The sequence below is a fragment of the Girardinichthys multiradiatus genome, chromosome 2 (genome assembly GCF_021462225.1).
Source record: "Girardinichthys multiradiatus isolate DD_20200921_A chromosome 2, DD_fGirMul_XY1, whole genome shotgun sequence".
In the NCBI taxonomy this organism is placed as follows: domain Eukaryota; kingdom Metazoa; phylum Chordata; class Actinopteri; order Cyprinodontiformes; family Goodeidae; genus Girardinichthys; species Girardinichthys multiradiatus.
In genome coordinates this window covers 28,076,844-28,095,973 of record NC_061795.1, presented here as the reverse complement: position 1 = coordinate 28,095,973, position 19,130 = coordinate 28,076,844, and the positions used below count along the sequence as shown (strand labels likewise).

Here is a 19,130-nt window from a genome sequence, read left to right as displayed (position 1 = left end):
CATTTTTCCGTTACTTTTATTACATTTTGCCTTTACCTGCATGCTTTGGTTTGCCTTTTACTTTGCTGCTGATACACCTGAATTTCCCCACACTGGGTCAATAAAGGATATTTCTATTGTTTATATATTTTAGTGATATTTTATAATATTTTTATCCAGGTTATCATACCAGGAAAATCTCTATTTGCCCATGTCTATCAGGTATATTTTATGAGTCAGAGCTGTGTTTTTAGTGGATTGCTGCCATTTTTAGGGAATTAAACAAAATATTTTTATCATGAACTGAACCGCTTAGTGTATCCGTTTTGATCCATAAGAAAGAAATCCAGATTATATTTCAACAAATGTTTTGTTAAAAACATTCACTAAATATTTTTTTTTCCTTTTTTGTGTAAATATTGCATTTTCTCACTATTATTTATTGTTTTAGGCTTTAAATCGGCCAAAACTCTGCTCCGTGTGGCAGCAGACAGGAGTTGGGATGTACGTGAGCGACCTGAAGGCAGCACCAGCCCACATAACTCTCCTCTTCAGCACCGGGGGCAGAGAGCCAGCCCGCAGAGCTAATCCTCTTATCTCTGCACGCAGCTCGGGAAGGGATTTGCAAAAACTCACCAACAGGAAGACACCTTCTGGCAGCTCATTCGAGTTACGTCTTAAAGAGAAGCCTGGACGTGTGCACAAATGGATATTTGCGTCTCACCTTGCGCGTTTTGGTGTAAATAGACAGATCTGATGAGTAAATGATGTGGCAGCTGTTGCCTGGGAGAAACTATTGAAGTCTCTGACATCTATATAAATATTAATTATTTCGCCAGCATGTCGCTGACGCACAGCCTGGCGTTAACTTTAATTGCGGCGGTTCTCTTGCGGATCAGTGGCGAACCACTGACTCCATCTGCGACGCAGTTAAATTCAACATCCACGTCCATCATCCTCGGCCACGATGAGCTGACGGGTAAAAACGCCACGCACGGTGCCGTGGGATCCCGGATCTCACCTCTGATGACTTACCTGCCAACTCTGAAAAACGTCGTTATTTTCATCTGCGTCTTGACAGCTTTGCTCATCACATGCTTGGTCATCAAGGTGGTCAGGTAGGCTGATCCCAGACGCTTTCTGAGGCTTACAGTAGATAGCTTCACTGTTTTAAATGTTGATAATGTGGCTGTTTAACATCCAATGTTCTGGGGAAATAATCTAGAAGAAGAATGAAGGATTTTTAGTTAAAACATAAAAGAGGACTGTTTGTCATGTAATTCGGACCTTTGACCAGCTTTTGCAAAAATATGTGTACTTTCGTAGTCATTATAATATTCACACTTTAATTTATTATTTATTAACACCATTTGTATTACTAAAACAAAAAGCAAATACTATTCTAAAGATAGCATGGGTAATTAAATAATGTACCCTATACTTTGGAGAAAAAAAACCTGCAGGTTGCATGTCCCAGCTTGCTTCAACCAGTCAATTGGACAAACTTTATTTGGACTTTTCATAAAGATGGGTGTAACACAAAATGGTGTTCAGTGGTTATACACAGATAAACAAACATACAAACAAAAAAAGTGATCAAACTAAGTAGACAAAGCAAATAAAACATAACCTGAGTAATTGTCCCAAATAAATACTAAAACTTAAAAAGATAGTTCTAAAAGCCTAAACCTTAATGTTGAACAGAAGTGCAGAAACGTTTGTGATAAAATGGAAAATACAATAGATAGGAATAGATTAGAAAATAAAACATGTTAAAATGGTCAAATAATTAAAATAATAAAAAAATAAAATAAAACATCAGCACTTTTCCAAACAGCAAAATATGTCTTTCTTTGTAAGCGTGGAAAAAGTGTTGTAGCTTTCTTTCAGCCAGCTGACCAGCAGTACCCAGGAACATGATAGGGTGGAGCAACGCTGTGTTACTCTATGCTCTGTAAAACCTGAGAAAAGTCATGCTTCTCCAACACTTTTTTCTGATTTCTCATTCAAGGGAAAAGGATTTTAAACTATAACTATTTAATACCATGCCGTACCTCAATATGCTAAAATTTCTAAAATAGTTATAGATTTATTGGTTGTAAGTGGCTACTACAGTTTCCTAAACCTTACTAGCTGGGCTTTTCTATAAAACAGGGACATATTCAATAAGCCGGAATGATTACATAATCTAGAATATGGTTGGTAAATGACTGATTATTTGTCTTTGCTGGTTATCTGGTTTTACTTTAACAGCCACTCTAAGTGACCATAGTGGTTAACTTCCTCTCTTATGTTTTGTTTCTTGTAGGACTGGCAGAAAAATTAGGAAAACTCGAAAATACGACATAATTACCACTCCAGCGGAGCGAGTGGAGATGGCCCCTCTGAACGAGGAGAACGACGACGAGGATGACTCGACCCTCTTTGATGTCAAATACAGGTCTGTTCCTTTCAGATGGCTAGACACATGCAGCACGTTGATTGTCTGGTCATTTAAAAACTAAGCAGAAATATTCCGTAGCTTTTCAGTGCACAGTCCAACTTACATATTTCTAAATGCACGCTATGTCAAGTCAGTTTGTTGGCTAATTTAAAAAAAGAAGAGCTTGTGAATAAATGAGTAAGTGTAAAACTATACAAGCAAAGGAGTGAAAAGCTGCAGAGTTGTGTAAGCCATGATCTTTTTTTCCAACAGAAAGGTGAGAATGTCCCTAAAAAAAGCATTCTTGTGCTCCTCCTACAAAGTAAACGTTTTAACAACCCCAGATTAGACTGAAGCTGTATTACTTTTTGCACTTATGTTTGTCTCATTGCCTTCTTGTTCTTGTGTTGTCACTGTAGCCATAACGTGGAGTTTGCTTACATGTAAAGCAACTCGTATCTCTGCTTTGACTGTGAAACATTGCAGATAAGATTCCTGACATACTAAAGCAGGTCTACCTCCTCCTGTTTTTACTCTGCATTATTGTAAGAACGCAAAGGGGGTTTGGAAAAGTACTACAACCCCTGGGAACCATTAAAGTAATTGTTTTTTAACATGTAATTAAAGAAACATGGTTCTTTTAAATGTTTAGTACAGCTACAATGTGGACTTTAGGTTTCACCCTTCCGTGCTTCCAATTGTTCTTCGTCCTGCAAACACAAATGCACTTCCTAAAAGGAAGTGATGGCGTCCTGTTTACCTGAAATTCCTGACTTCCAAGTCAGATGGGAGCCAACTTCCTCCTCATCGTGTGTTCATGAGTTACAGCAAGGCAAACCTTTCAGACTAACAGAGTTTTCTCCTCTCATTTCAGGTGAACCCCATCTGGGATAACTGTTGTTTTTGTAACTCTTTTTTTATCCACCTCAACTCAACTTCAGTGGTTTTGCCATCCAAGTGTCGTCACAACAGCGACTTCTGCTGCTTGTGCTTTACCTTAGTTGGAAATGAACAGATGTCATTGTCTGCTGTTATGCAAGCATTTCTATCATATTACCTAGATAACTTGCTCAATGTCTCTAAAACAAGACATCATGTCTCTTATCTATAAAACGTTAAATGGTCCAGAGTTATTCTTTTAAAAAATATTATTCTTTATTTTGACTTTAATCTTTGGATGTACTTTTTACACCTGAACTGCAGTTTAGGTAGACTAAGTTGGAGGTAGAAGGAACCAAAGTTTTTCAGCATAACATAACTAGAGGCAAAGTTTATTAATTGTCAGTGAAGGTTTTAAAAGATCAGAAGCATAAAATATTATGCAGAATAGGTGCTTTGTCTATAAAACTCACAAGAATATTGTGAGCTTCAGCATTACATTTATTTATACCCAACAATCACTTTATCGTGCATATGTACTGTTAAAGGTTTTCTGACGTTTGTGTCTGCAGTGTTTGTGTGGTTTCAGATTCAGTTTTATGTTGCTGCTATCAAGCTCATGTCAGTCAGTCAGTGTTGTCAAGTTTGGCCTAAGAATACTCTCAGGATGTCTGTTGACATGTGTTTGTTATGAATGTGAAGGCAGTATGTTGTATTTAAGCGTGTTTAATTAGGGACTGAGCTGTGGCAGCAGCAGGTTCAGTGATCAAACACCATAACGACATGTTGTCAGAGTTACAGAGTCTAAACAAGATGAAAGTTTCTTAGTTAAGCTCCTGAAATTTGGTCCCTTTTTGTTTAAAATTGTTTTTAAAAAAGTTGCCCTCCAAACCTATTGGTGTGGATTGTAAAGAGGCATAGAAAGCCTTAAAATGAATTCATCTTGTACTGCAGCAGCATAATGTCACACAGAAAATACAGCGCCTTTAGTTTTAAATATATTTGAATCACTTGCAGGAAAATAAAATCCTGCTGATGGGCACTGAGAATGAAAACTATGAAACTATGAAAGCTATGGATCTCCCCTGCAGAATATCACCCAATACCAATCTGCAGCTTGTTCTGCTTTGCATGCATTTGGGCAAATTACAGCAAACGAGGAACAGGAATGAAGCTAATCAGCTGGCATTGTTAAACATGGTGACGTTTGACAGATTTAAACATAGTTTCTGAAGCCTTTGATAATAAGAATAATTGTTCTCCACCTCATTAGTTTCAGTTCAGTCCGGTGTTTTGTATGTGGTCTATCAATCATTTTCACCAGAGGTTGTATTTCATAGATTCACCAGCCTTAAAGTTATTATAAGAACTTGGGGTGAAATGATTGTTGAAGACCTTTGATGATGCACAGGTCAAATTCTCTTCAAAATAGAAAAAGACAGGAGGTGGATAAGCAAAGTGGAAGGATACTGATTTTCATTAGTTAGCAAAGTCCTACCAGAAGATGGCTTCTTGCTTTAACTGGTTTGAGATTATGCTGCTGCAGCAATATCTGAATTTATATTAAGGCTTTTTACATCTTTTTTCATCTCTATCAGGGACTTTAACTGTGGTGATTGCTGCAAATAGCTGGTGAAAAATAAAATGTCTCCCTCTAATAGCTTTTATCTGAGTTAAATGAGATGGGTTTGTTCTCGTCCACATTTAATGTGCTGTTTTTACAGTTAAATGCTTGCTTAAACACAAACCAGCTGAAGCTGCTAGCTAAACTTGCTTTTTTATTTCAAGTTATAAATTTTTTTTGTAGAATCAAAAATACATAATTAAACAGTAAACATTCCCAATTAAATTCATTTTGTATGTTTAATCCAAATGTGCAAAATCTACCAAAAAACCTCTTCCCTCTCGGCACAATACTGAACAGGACCAACTCAGGTTTCTACAGCTGATGTAAGTTTAGGAGTGTGGAGGTGACCTTCTGTTTTAATCCAAGCTGTTATTTGATAGTGCATCATAGCGTGTTCATGCAGCCACCAACCTTTGTCATTGTTCCCAGATCCAAGTAAATGTTTTAACTGGATGAAGCATAGTTTGAATTTGTTTTCTTTTTAAAGAATAAAAAAATTTAAAAATTTCATACATACATTTCACAATTTATGCAATCACACTAAGAAAAATATTAGTTTGATGGTAATGTTGACTGCAAGATCAGGTCACATTTTCTCCACAAGTTATTTACTGCTCATTACTTATTAGATAATGTGAACTGGAATACGGGCCTTTAATGAAATTCTGCTTTGGGCCCCCTACACTCTTGGACCAGCTTTGGAGGTCATCGTGTTTTTATTTTGTTTTTCTTTTAAATTCAAGAAAACTATGGACATATTCATAGAACTGAATCTGTTTCATTCTGTATAGGACCAAAAATGTATGCAGAATTGTGTTGATTGTCTACTTTTTGCAAACTGCATATCATATCTTGTTTTCCATCAATGTGTATGAGCACTTCTCATGTTGGTTTTGTTCATTTTTGAATCATATTATTTCACTCTATGATCAGAAATCTGTTGACCAGCTAAGTTTTTCTCAGGCTTGGACCCTTGCTATTGTCTCTTAACTCTGTTTTTAACGTGTGTGTAAAACTGTGGAAAAATCCTCCTCATGCAGAGATGCTAATTATAGACTTTTATTCGTTTGAGTCATCTGCTACAGAGAGTTGTTCTTGTTAAAAATCAGCTGTGGCTGTGAAGACATAAAAAAAAAAAAAAAAAGTTTAAGCTGTTTTAAAAGTTTCTGGAAAACAAGTTTTACACAGATGTTGTGTGTAAACGGGTCTGTTTCCTCAGTTTCCATGTCTTTACAACATTACTGGAATAAAACGTAATCTTTTTGAAGTGTTGAATCTTTAAAGGGTGAGGCTTGACATATTTTCCCAGTCTGGATTTTTGTGCTATATTGCCACATTGCCACAACAGAGCAGTCCAAGTGTCCATGAGTCATACTAAATAAGTTACAAAGATTAAAATGCGCACAAGTAAAGACAACTATGCAAAAGTTTACATTTGCTTGGATTCAGACAGTAATACAAAATGACAGAGACTATACACGATGGAAAACGTAAGAAAACAGCACAACAGAAACTCCTCATCATCTAAGGAGGAACATGTTAGAAAGTTTTCCAAACTGTGGCAAACTCCAGATTCTGGGTTAATTAACCCTAATAGCATTGGTCACAGAATGTTTCTATGTTTGCCGAGCTCAGACAGCCTCTCACAAATAAACCTTTCATTGCTCTGGTCTGCTGACGTCCCTGGTGCAACTTTCATGTCTATTCTTAACTTAATTGGCGGGGTAATAAGGCTAATATGCAAGCCAGCAGTCGCATCTCATCAAAGCCTCCCCCAATAAACAGCATTTTTATGGACGAAAATCACGTGGCTGCGAGCACATGAGAGGCATCTTGTTGGGCTGCAGAGAACGTCCTGGAATACTTGAGATGCTTCTGCTAATTCTTGTTAATGGGAGCATTTTTGTTGCAGCAAAATGCACAAATTGATTATCAGGAATACAAAAACAGTTCCTAGAAATGTCTTTGCTGAAATCGGGGAAGTACAAAAATTTTAATTAAGCCACAAAATGTTTTGGGTTTAAAGTCATAACAGTCAACACTTAATGACCTAAAACACGTCAGCCCTCGAATTTAACCTTTTTTTTTGCGTATTTGTGTGTATACAGTTTATTTACTGCTTTTTAGAAATATCAAGACAATTACAGATCCGGAATCAAGTGTACATCCACTCACCATGGTTTTGATAGCCATTACTTCTGGACCTTAAGAATTAAGAACCTATATTAGCGATAATTCACAATAAACAGTTGTAGTTGTACGACATATAATACATACAATCCACCCTGAAAAATAGCTGTTTAAATAAATCATCTAAAGCACCAAAAATAATAATCTGACATTTATACCAATGATGATCTCTGTTACCCTCTGACCAAAACTGTATGTAAGACCTTTTCTGCCATGGATCATGAAACTTTGTATTAATAAACATGTAGGTGGTCCTTTTAAAACATTGGCATTTTTTTATTATAGGTACAAAACAGTGGCAGCTACAATTAAATATACTAATAACTCTATCAACCTCTATAAATACTGGTTTAATATTAATAAAACGTCCCTATACAAGGAAAAAGTCACATCCATTATTTAAAAAACGTTACCTAAAGGTCACAAGGTGTTATCTTGATTCAGGGTTATTGCCCTGAAACTTCTTCTGCTACAAATGAATTTAAAGCACATTCTTGTGGCTCATTTACTGTAAGAAAGGTACTGATACATTCATTTTAAAAATGCTAAGGGTCTCCTTCCTAACAGTGAACAACTTTCTGACCTCACATTTCTCACATTTCCAGTACAGAAACTTTGAGGAAACTCTGCAAAATGAGTTTACTGTTGGTTGAGCAAACATTCATATGTGAACAGCTGGCACACTGCTCCTTTATCCTCACGGGAGGTACATACAACACGGCATGCTTGCAATCAGTCGTTTGGTTCTCAAGGCAACCTCATCAAAAATGGCTCCAGTTGACTGGGCATTACTGGAATCTAAGGTGCTTTATATTAAGTTACAAAAGCACAAAAAACATTTAAAATGAAGAGGAAAGGGATCATTTCAGCTCTTTTAGAATGAAAGAAAGCTGTTGCTCAGCTTTGAACTTTGTACATTATTGTCCCTGATTATTCAGTGCTTCCATCTTGTGGCTCATCGAGAAATCACAAGAGCCACTAAGCCGTATCTCTCCATGCAGCAGACATGCCAGTGTTAAGATTACAGCTTTAATGGAGCCCTATCAGATCATAAATTGCTCATTAGCATTAAAAATATCTGTTGATCATTGTATAATTTCTCTGATTTCAATTGTTACTTGTTCTATAAATCTTCACAAACAGCATTAAATGAATTCACCACTGCAGGTTGCAAGTGACAGATTTTTCCTGTGTGTACAGTTTCCTGCTGTGTTATAATACAAATAGTTGACTTCAAAATGGAGTTACAGGTTTGTTTCTTTGAAGCAGCATTGAAATAGCCCATGCTTGTTTCTTCTCCAAACCTGTAGCCCCAGGTATAAAACACAAACCATCTGCTGCCTTTGTGAAAGCTCACAAATGAACCCCGAGAGATATTGGTTGCCATAGAAATATCATTAAAGGTAAAATACATGTAAGGAGCCAGTACAAAAGGCTGTAATTGACAATGTTTCCTTTCAATTCCTCCCCCAAGTTTTATCAGATAAAGCAGTAACAAGAGTAACATTTGGTATTGACTCTGCTCAGTCAGGTTCATGGCTTCAGCTGAGATTTTTCTGTACTCCTCAGTCCAAATCACAGCTTCCCGTGTGGAGCCGGAGCGCCCCCTGTCTGTGCAAAGTCTTTAAGGTCCGGAACTCCAGGGGCATGGTGTGAGGACTTGAGCTGGACGTGTACTCGTACTTCAGGCTGTCGTAGTAGTGGTATTTAACTGGTCTGCCTTGCGGGCCGAGAGGAAATGGCCAGAAGCCATAGAGGTGGATCTCCTCGCAGAAGCGAGTGGCCATCGTGTACATGAGGAGGCCAGTGGTGGGACGCTTGATGAGGACGTTGTTAGTGAGCCAGTACCTGTTGACATAATCACAAAGCTGATGTTAGCTGCATTAAGCGAAGCAAAAAGGGAGAAATCATTCAAGTTGTGCCAAACAGCTCTTATCTGCTTCTGTGCACCAAATCTTAGAACAACGCAAGTTAAGACTTGGAAAGTTAGCAAGGTCTCTCAAACTTACATTTTGGTATTTTTAAGCTCTACTAAATGGACCTTATGACCAATGTGAAGATACAAAAAATCTATGGTATTTTAAGACATTTTTTCTTTTAACTAGGGACGTCTTGAAGCAATCCACGATACAAGATCATGGTCCTAATAAAGGTATTTTCAAATGATCAGAGTTCCTAATGACACCTGATACTTGTTGTTATTCATCTCTGCAGACAAATTCAGATCCTCCAAACAAAATATTGTTTTTATAAACAATGCTGTTTTGCTTTTACTTTGATTGCATAGTAAACAGGACCACAAACAATTAGTGACTTCTTCAAAAGCAGACTTTGGTACACTCTTTTTTTAAACTTGGCTTAATAAAGCAAGCATTTCTTTGAGCAGCTAAACATACAGAAAATCTGAATAAAACAAAGCATTTTGTGGCCTATGCGTAAGTGCTTTATATATTAAGCTTTCAGACTCCCTAGCTTGCTGTTTGTCTATGTAAATGGGGCTTTGTTGCTATATTTATTAAGCTTTCAGACACCTCTATTTTCTGGTGTTATTGCAGAGCTTTGGAGAGTGACATGAGAGCATGTATAGTTTTTTAACCATCTCAGTCACAAATGTTCTTAAAATAATGCATAATGAATTTTATTAGTGCAGAAGCAGAGCTTTTGAAGGGTAGGTTTGACATCATTTCACTTCACTTCATTTCCAGTTCATCTAGTTCTTTGTTTACTGTACATTTCTTTTCCCTATAAGGCAATGAAGACTAGAAGTGATTTGCTCAGCTGCTGATTCCATCTTCAGATAAGTTTCAGTTTGACAGTGATACTCTACATGCTTCCCTCTGCAACAGTAGCTTCCAAAACCAAAGGTTTCATAGCTTTTACTCTAGTTTATTTTTTTTTTTACAATTTTTAAGGAAAGAAACCCTTTTGTCCAGCCTTGATTCTGTCATCGCCTCCTCAATCTCCCCCAGCAGTCTCTCCACATGATTGTAAAATATTAATATTAAGAAAAGTTCATGGGCTTTGCTTCATAATATCGATAGAATAAAATTAATCATCAAACAATGCACTATTATTGAAGAATCTGGTAAAGTTTATGGCAAATCCTTTTAATATTGAGGTGTAAGGAGACTAAATGTTGCAATACAAATGGAAATTCACAGTTAGAGCAGAAGGCAGAAAGGCTGGCTTGTGTTTTTTTATCCTTTTGCAATACAGAGAGTTAGTTGGAGCAGACAAAATGGCATCATTTGGTCACTGACCAGCAGAGGAGGTTAGGCTTTTAACAAGGCTGGAATGATTCAGAGCAGTCTCTAGCAGAATAATAGAGCCGAGAGCAGCACAAAAAATTGCTGAGAGGGATTTTGCTTAATCCTACAAAGACTGATGCATTTCAGAAATCTGCAGGAAACAGGTGTAAAAAAAAGGATCTGTATACAAATGGTACTTAGGAATTAAGTGATTAAACAGTTGGGCTAAAAGAAAAGCTTAGTTTTCTATTTTCATTCTAATCCATCCAAAAGCTCTTACTAACAGAAAAACACTTATGTATTAATAATTTACACATAGTTAAAACTAATCATTTTTTAAGCAAAACATAAATGCCCACAACCATATAGATGAAAAACAGATTTCAGGTGCAACTCAATAAAATGGGAAGGTGAAAAAACCGACTGTGTGTTGCTTGCTTTCTTGTTGTGAACTGGACAGACAACATGAGGTCTATCTGTCAAAAGCTTTCATCCTGCATCTCCTGCCAGTTGCCTGGCAATCTCCCAGCGATGACAGGAGCCACTGCATCCTGCTGTTTTTTTCCACCAAGATAAAGTCAGAGCATCTGACTGCTTTGCCTGTGTGTAAATGCACTTCCTTTTACATGGAAATGCAGATATCTATGCTTTGATTTGGACTCCCTGGATCAAATCTTTCACGACTAAACTTTATTAACCAAGGGTATGAGGTTATAAGTGAAAATGTGCAAATATAAAACTTAGATGGGACTTTAATGATATGTTGCACAAACCCCTCCATCTTGAAGGATGTTTGCGATCATGCTGTCTGCCAAAATGTCTGTTTGTTTGACAAACCAAGTTCTGGCTCTTGAGGAGGTCTTTGGGGATTTTAAAAGAAGAAAAGCATAATGGATTTAAGGGATATTCAGTTAGCTGCTATCTGTAATTTGGCCACTGGGTGTCACTAAATCTAATACATTATTGCTTGAGGTGGATGAGACATATTTTGTTTTTGCTTTTTTTTTCATGTTTCATGTCTTGGCATTTCAGGCATAGCATATAGAGAAGCAGATTGTCTACATGTCCCAGGGCAGATTTGCTCTACAAAAAATATATCTCAGGACAGCATACAAAATTTGTGATTGGCTTTTTTAAATCAAGACTGCATCCAGCATCAAAGTAAGGAGGCCATATATCTGTAATGATCACCTGTGTTTGTATGACCTTCAACCATTTGGATTTTTGTGTGTAGGTGGGTGGGTGTGTATATATGTGTGTGTGTGTGTGTGCGTGTGTCTGGGTGGGTGTGTGGGTGAGCATATGTGTAGAAATAAGCGTGTTTGTGTTGAATGGGTGTATGTTAGCAAGTTTGTCACCTCGAAGTGCACAGTTGTTAGAGTGGCGACATGGTAGAAAGCCTGCAATACACAGCACCCAAGAGCAGTAAAGTACAGGTGGACCCGGTTCTGGAAGGCTGCAGCAGCCCCAGCACCAGGCAGACAGCCACCAGGCATCGACCCCAGTGCAGTCCTGCACATGGGTGGGTCGTCAGTGAAGCACAGGATTAACAGCTCCTGGGCCATGAGGCCCTCCGCTCCAACACCACCATCTCCCGCCATGCAGGCCAAGTCTGTGCATGGTGCTCCCACTATGATTGCAAGATCCATCATCCAACACCTCAAGACCCTACGGATGTGTGGAGTTGTTTATGTTAGGGAGGAGGAGGATGGGTGCCAAGGCGCTGGGACAATTCACCAACTGGGGCCAATCCCCCAACTGGCCCCCGGTTGCCCACACCAATACAACACCTACCGAGGCCGGAAACTCGCCCACAGTGCGGCCGCCCTCCCGGGTGAAAGCAGTGTGGGAAGACCTGGGCCAGCCTAAACGAAGTGAACCAAGCGCCAGCAGCCCAGAACCCAGAGACCTGCAAGACTAGTGGACACATTTTGGTATTGAGCAGAAAAACCCCAGCTTCAGTAAGACCAGCACAAAGCAGTGCATAGCTGTGAAGTCAAAGAAAAAAGGTACATGCATAAATCTGAAAAGTGTGGATTGTCTGTTCCTGCAATTACAAATGCATGTTTTGTGGGGCCTCTTCCAGATTTGCACATCTAGAAAAAACAAAAACAAATGGCCATTCTTCCTTGATAAATATGTCAGTCAGATTGGATTGAGACAACTGTGAACAGCAGTTTTCTTGTCACAGTCTTGTGATGGAAATTCTTGCAGTAAGCATTCCACAGTGTATGACCTTTGGTTTACCTCACTCCAGTGAACATCTGTGTTAGAGGAGGAAGCTGTAAAAGCCATTATCAGAAGTTTAATGGTTAAGGGCATTTGTTAGGGTGATGCCTCTTGGAGAGTAGATGGTTGTTCCTAGGTAACCTAGTCACCTCTGAACCCGGGAAGGGTCTGGGGTCGTAAAACACAGACTCTTTGAAGTTGAGATAACACTGTCATGTTCTGGTATAAATACTGTGTGTAAATGTTGATCGGGGCTCTGTTTCACTGACTAACCTCAGTGTCAGGGTCTTCAAACGCTGAATGCCTTTGAATAAAACTTATAAGACAAAGTCCGGATTTTCTCTTGTTATGAGTCAACTTCTACCCACTTTGATAAGAAAATTCCACAACAATTTTAGCGTCACGAACAGGATCTAACGTGCCAGAGGAGACCGCAGGATGGGACACGGACGCCTGGCCAGCCTGAGAGTTGTCCTCAGTCCACCTCCATATTACGGTAGTGGAGTCCTCATGCCCGCCTGCGGCGTCTGGCTGATTAGATCCGAACAATTTGTCTTCAAATATATCTGGGTGAGAAGTTGCTCTGTATGATATAATGTATATTATTATTTTTATTACACATTAACCATCATCTCCTAACTAATTAATTAGGTTCCAGAGTTGCGAGAGGGAGGACATCAGCTGAGGGCCCGGTTACCCTGCAAAAGGAATTGCAGGGAGGTTCTTATTGGTAACAATAAGATAAAGCAAAACACAGGGTTTTGCGGGTGGTTTTTGGCAATTTTCTACACCTCATAAAGGAGAAAAGCCAGTGGGCAGACGTGCCGCTGAACGGGTAAAAAAAAAAAATGGTTCCGGAACCTTGAGGCATCAGGGGTGTCTCCTTCTTCAGACTCTGATTTATAAAATAATGAAAGGAAAAAGTGGGGATGATTGTGTTAAATGTGCTTTAATTTGGAAGATAAGTTTGGTTTTTCACAGCGTGGAAGTTTGAGTGTAAATAAGTTAAATAGTTTAAAAAGTTTCAAGTAAAACAGTTGATGGAAAAATAAAAAAAAACAAGAAAAGATTAAAAAGCACAGAGTGCATCAATTAAGGGGTTAAAGAGTTAAAACTTTCCTGAAGGAAGTTTCGTTTGTCTTAAATATTGCGATCAGTCGGTAAAGAAGGTAAAATTGAAAAAGGACATTAGAGATGCGAAAAGAAAGTTGTTTTAGAAAGGAGTATAGTTCATGTTGTGGAAGGAAGTGACAGGCAGGGGGACAACTGACTGACTGACTGATAATATGTATTTGTACAAAAATTTGAACCTATACTAAACTTTTCTTCTGCCTCTCTCACACACAAATACACACATATATGGGATTTAAGTTCAACATCTGCGTTTTTGAGTCTGGATTTTAGAAACCTGCCCTTCTCCATGGCTACTACACCAGAGACGCTTCTCCAGCACGGCCTGAAAGAGAGAGATCTGCCTTCCTGCATGTTGAAAATCGCAGTGTGACTTTCTACAAGAAAAAAAAAAACGAAACTCAGAAGAAAATCCGGATTCTCTGAGATGGACAAAGATCCATGCTGTTTGCAAGAGCCAGAAGAGCGATACACTGGATTTATATTGAAAGCATCTTATGCGGGCAGAAGAGAAACCGGAGCAAAGTTTCTTCTTTCTCCCTCCTGGAGAAGTTAAAGTGGACAAAGAATGAGTGAATGTCTCACCAACAGACCAGGGAAGGGCCTGGTTGTTTTTTGGACTGATAGAGGACCGTGTGCCTGACAGTCTGACTCTGGAGCGATTTAGAAACTGATGGGGGTAACGTACAAACACACACATTTGCATAAATCTTTTCCTATTTTCTGCAATGAAGAACGCTTATTAACCGCTGCTCATGTGACGCTTGCTTGACGTGGACAGATATAGCGGGTTAAAATATTATTTTAGGGTTAGAAAAGAATCTTTAAAAGGGTGATAACTTAACACATTTGATACTTTCTGGTTAATTCTTTCAGAGAAGCAAGTTCTCTTTCGTCGTGGAATATTCAGGGTCAATTATTCTAGTTATTAAAAGTTATTAAAAAGCAGAGGAAGTTACAACATCTCCAAAACTCAGCAGTAACCAAGTGTTTCTATGTTATTCTCAGGACAGATCTCATGAAGGAGTATTTTTAAAACCCAGCGCATGCGTAACACCTGATGGGTTTCTCCTTCAGGTATAATTTTCTGTTGTCAGAGTTTGTATCCCATAAATCTAATGGGTAGAGACCTCATTAAAACAGGCTTAGTTCTACTGCAGATGGTCTTCATACAGTTTCTGACACAGTATTTACAGTTTGGTGCAGTTTTTGTCCGCAAGTGTTAACTGACGCTTATGGAAAGTACAAATTCATTGTTTTTCACAGCAGCTGCTGGGAAGAGGTTATATTAGGTTTTTCTTCCCTCTTCTGATTCATGCAGCGTGTTGATTTACACTGTACCTTATATCAGGTCCTGACAAAAAACTATGAAAGATTTGGTTCTGCAGGTTCTTTTTTCTCCCTTTGGAGCAGGAAAGGACACCTGATCAGTTCTGTGTTGCATAGAAATATTAAAACACTTGTTGTTTTCTAAGATATCACCAGCTAAAAACTTTTAAAACTTTTGAGAGTAATTGGTTTTGTTAAACATATTTCCCTTGGTAAAACAAACCTTTAAAATGAGTATGAAAAAATTGGGTTATTTAGAAAGAATCTGATTGGACAGTGGTACCACACAAAAATTAAACTGCTTCCTAAAAGACTCTGCATGAAAAGGCCTTCAGAACCGTGGAGTTATTTTCCACCACAGTACCAAGTTTTTAAGCATGCTTTTTCTTTATTTTAAAACAGATCTGGTTTTTGTTTTGTTTTTGGCTTTTTAGCATAATGTTGTCTGAAGCTTCTTATGAACTGGGATAGGAGCAAATATGATCTGAGGTAAATTAGGAGCTGTGAACTAATAATTTTAAATCTGATTATTGTCCAAGCAGAAATAATATATTTAGCCAATCCTTCAATCTCTGCAGAAAGTTAACACCATTGTTCAATGCAGTAGTATTCAACTTGTGGTTCCTGGACTCCTGAAGCCTGTAAGCCATAGATTTTGGGTCCATGAAATTATAATACTTAATTAAAGGTAGGCTGATTACTTATTAAAATAGATCTAAGCCAATGATGAGTTCCAGTCATTTTGGTGACTTTGAAATGCAATAATACTCAAAATTTCTACTCTGGTGAACACAGATTGGGGTTGAAGAGTTTAGTTTTGGAACCAAGGTTAGGACTTGTATAACGGAATAAAGACAAGTAAAATCCTTTATTTTAGGAAAAGAAAAGAAATAAAGGCTCTCTTAACAGTAAGAGGATGGTCGGCTCAAACTCAAGTCTCCTTGTTTGATTTCTTAGGGTTTAAAGATTACAGGAATACATAGGAGTACAAAGGTACACAAGGTGATTTCAGATTACTAAGAGATAAAATATTGGAACATTTATCACCATTGGATTATTAAAGAGGGGTTCTAGTGATAAGTTCTCCCCAACTCTCAAAATTTAAATAGCCAAATTAAAGAAAATGATGTTTGTTCTTTTTTGAAACATTATGTGGGGAAAAGTCCAGTTTGGAGACAAGCTTCTTATCTTAATTTATGATTAAGTCAAACACTGCAGTTTTGTTTAGTTTGGGTATAACATGAAAATGTCAACGCTGACTTTTCTAATTTCCCCTCGGGGATCAATAAAGTATCTTTGAATTTGAATTGAATTAAATTAAAAATACTTCTTTGCATTTAACTTGAAATTCTGCAATACAGCTGCGATCAAATTAAGCCAAACAAAAAGAGAATTATAACAATAACTCTCAGGATTGTAGTTATTATTACAGAGTTACAGTACAAAGAATTAGCAAAAGGTTTCAGCATCAGTAAATTTGGATTCATATAAGAGAAAACTGTTGCTGTGCTTCTAAATACTTTGAGATCTCTTTGGACTATGTGCACTCATTTTTAAAAAAAACAATCCTGAAGATTGTCATAACAACATTGATCAATTATAGCATTAAAAGATATGGTTGAGAAAACATATTCTGAAAAGAGATTGTTAAAAATTTCTTTGAATTCTTGAAGCTTCAAATTTGGCCATTTGTCTGTCTTTGATGTTTTGTCTTTGTTTTGTTGGAATGAATGTTTGTTTATATGTTGCATGACAATAATCCATGTTTAGAATAATGTTTCTAAATCCCAGATTGATTAAACTTTGAGTTTTCAGGAGAGTTAAGAAGCAGCTTGTTTCTGAGGTAGGTGCATGTTAACAGTTTTGCAGTTTAAGTTACACTAATGTGGGATGGGATGAAGAAACTGTGGGTCCGCCCATAGGCTGTCAATCAAAGGTTAGTTCTGCCTGACTCCGCCCACCTACTAGATTGGTTCATGCCTTTGCTGTCATGGTAACGCTCAGCACCTCCCTTCCTGAGTTTTAACACTGTTTAAGAGACAATAGAGTCAAAATGCTTGTAGTGATTGTTGCCTTAAAAACATGTTTTTTTTGTATAATGATTAAGGATGTAGCATGACTTTTAGATTTATGTGTTTTATTATTAAAAGGTTAATGAAATAGTTTAAACTAGTTTGAAGAATTAGTTTTGCATGCAGAATCATTGGTGATTTATTAGATTGAAAGTTTCCCTGGTACCATTAAGCTAGCTGACAATTCAAGATATGCCAAAAGTAAGGAATATATTTTTGATAAAGAATCAGAGTCATGCCTTTATACTTGGTGGGAATTATTTATTAGATTCAATTTGTAGGGTTTATTCATCCAAATTACATTGGATGTCCATTAATCTAATACTCATCTTTGTACAAGACAAATTAGGATGATATGTGACTAATTTCTAAGTGAAACATTGATGAACTGAATAACTAAAGTTTGTGTTTAGTTGTTAATGGAACTGAATTGCAGTTAAAAACATCTGGATTTTCTTTATGTTGCTTTCGTTAAATTCATAGTGACACATAGTTATGTCAGAATTCATTTCTTTGGTTCTAGGTTATGTGATCTTGGTTACTAAAACATTTTTGTACAAACTTTTTGCTGGATTGTCGCATGGGTTGGACCCTGCGCCAGAAGAGGGGAATGTCAGAATAAAGTAACATGGGGTTCCAAAAGTTTTAGCACTCATGGGAAAAAGGGTAGCTCATACCTCCAGTGAGGACTTAGTGACAATGCGAGAGAGACGTTGTACTTTGTTTATATAAATGGTGCATAGCTCCCTAAGACCACATTCTGAAAACCTCTCTGAAATTATGGTGTTGATTTTTTGTGAAATTTTATATCTCCACAGATTAGACCATTTTTGAAATTCTTTGTGGGTATTCTGAAACTATGAAATGTTGACCTGTAATCAGACCTTCCACAAACATCATGTCACATTTTTGATATTCAGAATATTTAGCTGATGGTCATTGCTAGTATATCAGGTGAAGTCAGAAGATCAATTATTTGGATTTTGTTGGATGTTTTGATGAAGTTCATGTAGTTAAGCACTTATGTTTGAGAAGGGGACTTTGAATTGAAAATTAGCCAAGTGTTGTGAAGGCCCTGTTCTCACTTATATGAGATTGAGACAAAGGACACAGGCAAATCTCAGTCCTTTTGAAGTGCTGTGTGGCAGGTCTCCTAATTTGGACATGGGGATATTGCCAAGATAATTTTCTTCCACATCTTTGTGTGGAGATAGGATGTTGTTTTACTGTCAAAACCTGTCCACTGTGTTTTCTCAAGTTTCACAGACAGTGAAGGCTGCATTACCAGAAACAGCCACTTCCACCCTCCAGTCCTTTATTCCTGGCGACTGGATTCTGGTCAGAGAATTTAGGAGAAAACACTGGAAGTCCAGGTGCTGGAATGGCCCATATCAGATCCTACTAGACAGCCAGAAAAGCTGCAGGAAAGCTGCAGGAAAGCTCCAGCTCCTCCAGTTTCATCTGGCTTCCAGGACGCAAGTCATCTTCTAACTGGATCATCCACGGCCTGAAAGGTGTGAGGACAGCGGACCACCACAAGATAAAGAACTGTAAGCTGATCACTGGCGAGTGATTGAACAGGTGGTTGAAGAACACTGTTCTTACAAGGGCACAATAATCCCTTGGGCAGTGCAACGTTATTTCAGAATCTACTTAAGGCCATCGCATTGCCTGAAAGTTAGAAGTCATAAGGTCATTTGCCTCACTGCACACACACCACAGTGAGAGACACATAGGAAACATACAGGGAAGACCTCTACACATTTGCACATAACCTTTCTCTGGATGAACTGGTGACGCCTGCAACAGAGAGACAGTCAAATATGCGCCACGATGCTTATTCTCCTTAATTTCTTAAGCAGGTTAGAGTTCCTGTTTCTAAATATATTTCTAGAGGAGCTTCCTACGACCGCCCACCTGTACCAGACTGGTAACAGGGCAGCTTGAAGCCACTCAGGAGAGTCGGCAGGATTTTTTGTTTTTTAAGTTGTGTTTATAATTTGTTTTCTTTAAAAAAAGAAACT

General features: G+C 37.9%; 2 protein-coding genes across 2 annotated transcripts in view; one reads left to right on the top strand and one right to left on the bottom strand.

The window, feature by feature from the left end:
• The first annotated feature begins 530 nt into the window (after nt 1-530).
• On the top strand, nt 531-6,174 carry fam174b (family with sequence similarity 174 member B). The gene is made up of 3 exons (XM_047389917.1): nt 531-1,097; nt 2,288-2,419; nt 3,276-6,174. Exons 1-3 carry the CDS (start codon nt 820-822, stop codon nt 3,277-3,279), a joined length of 414 nt encoding a protein of 137 aa, XP_047245873.1. The 5' UTR covers nt 531-819; the 3' UTR covers nt 3,280-6,174.
• Nucleotides 5,951-19,130, bottom strand: part of st8sia2 (ST8 alpha-N-acetyl-neuraminide alpha-2,8-sialyltransferase 2) — a 26,391-nt gene continuing 13,211 nt past the window's right edge. The window contains exon 6 of the mRNA XM_047389904.1: nt 5,951-8,945. Within this exon, the coding sequence (XP_047245860.1) occupies nt 8,663-8,945 (283 nt within the window). The 3' untranslated portion in view covers nt 5,951-8,662. The remainder of the gene's footprint in view (nt 8,946-19,130) is intronic.

Excerpts from the sequence above, each read along its gene's own strand:
- fam174b (XM_047389917.1), top strand. The coding sequence starts at position 820 with ATGTCGCTGACGCACAGCCTGGCGTTAACTTTAATTGCGGCGGTTCTC. Across the intron at positions 1,098-2,287 it reads TTGGTCATCAAGGTGGTCAG|GACTGGCAGAAAAATTAGGA; the intron begins GTAGGCTGATCC and ends TGTTTCTTGTAG.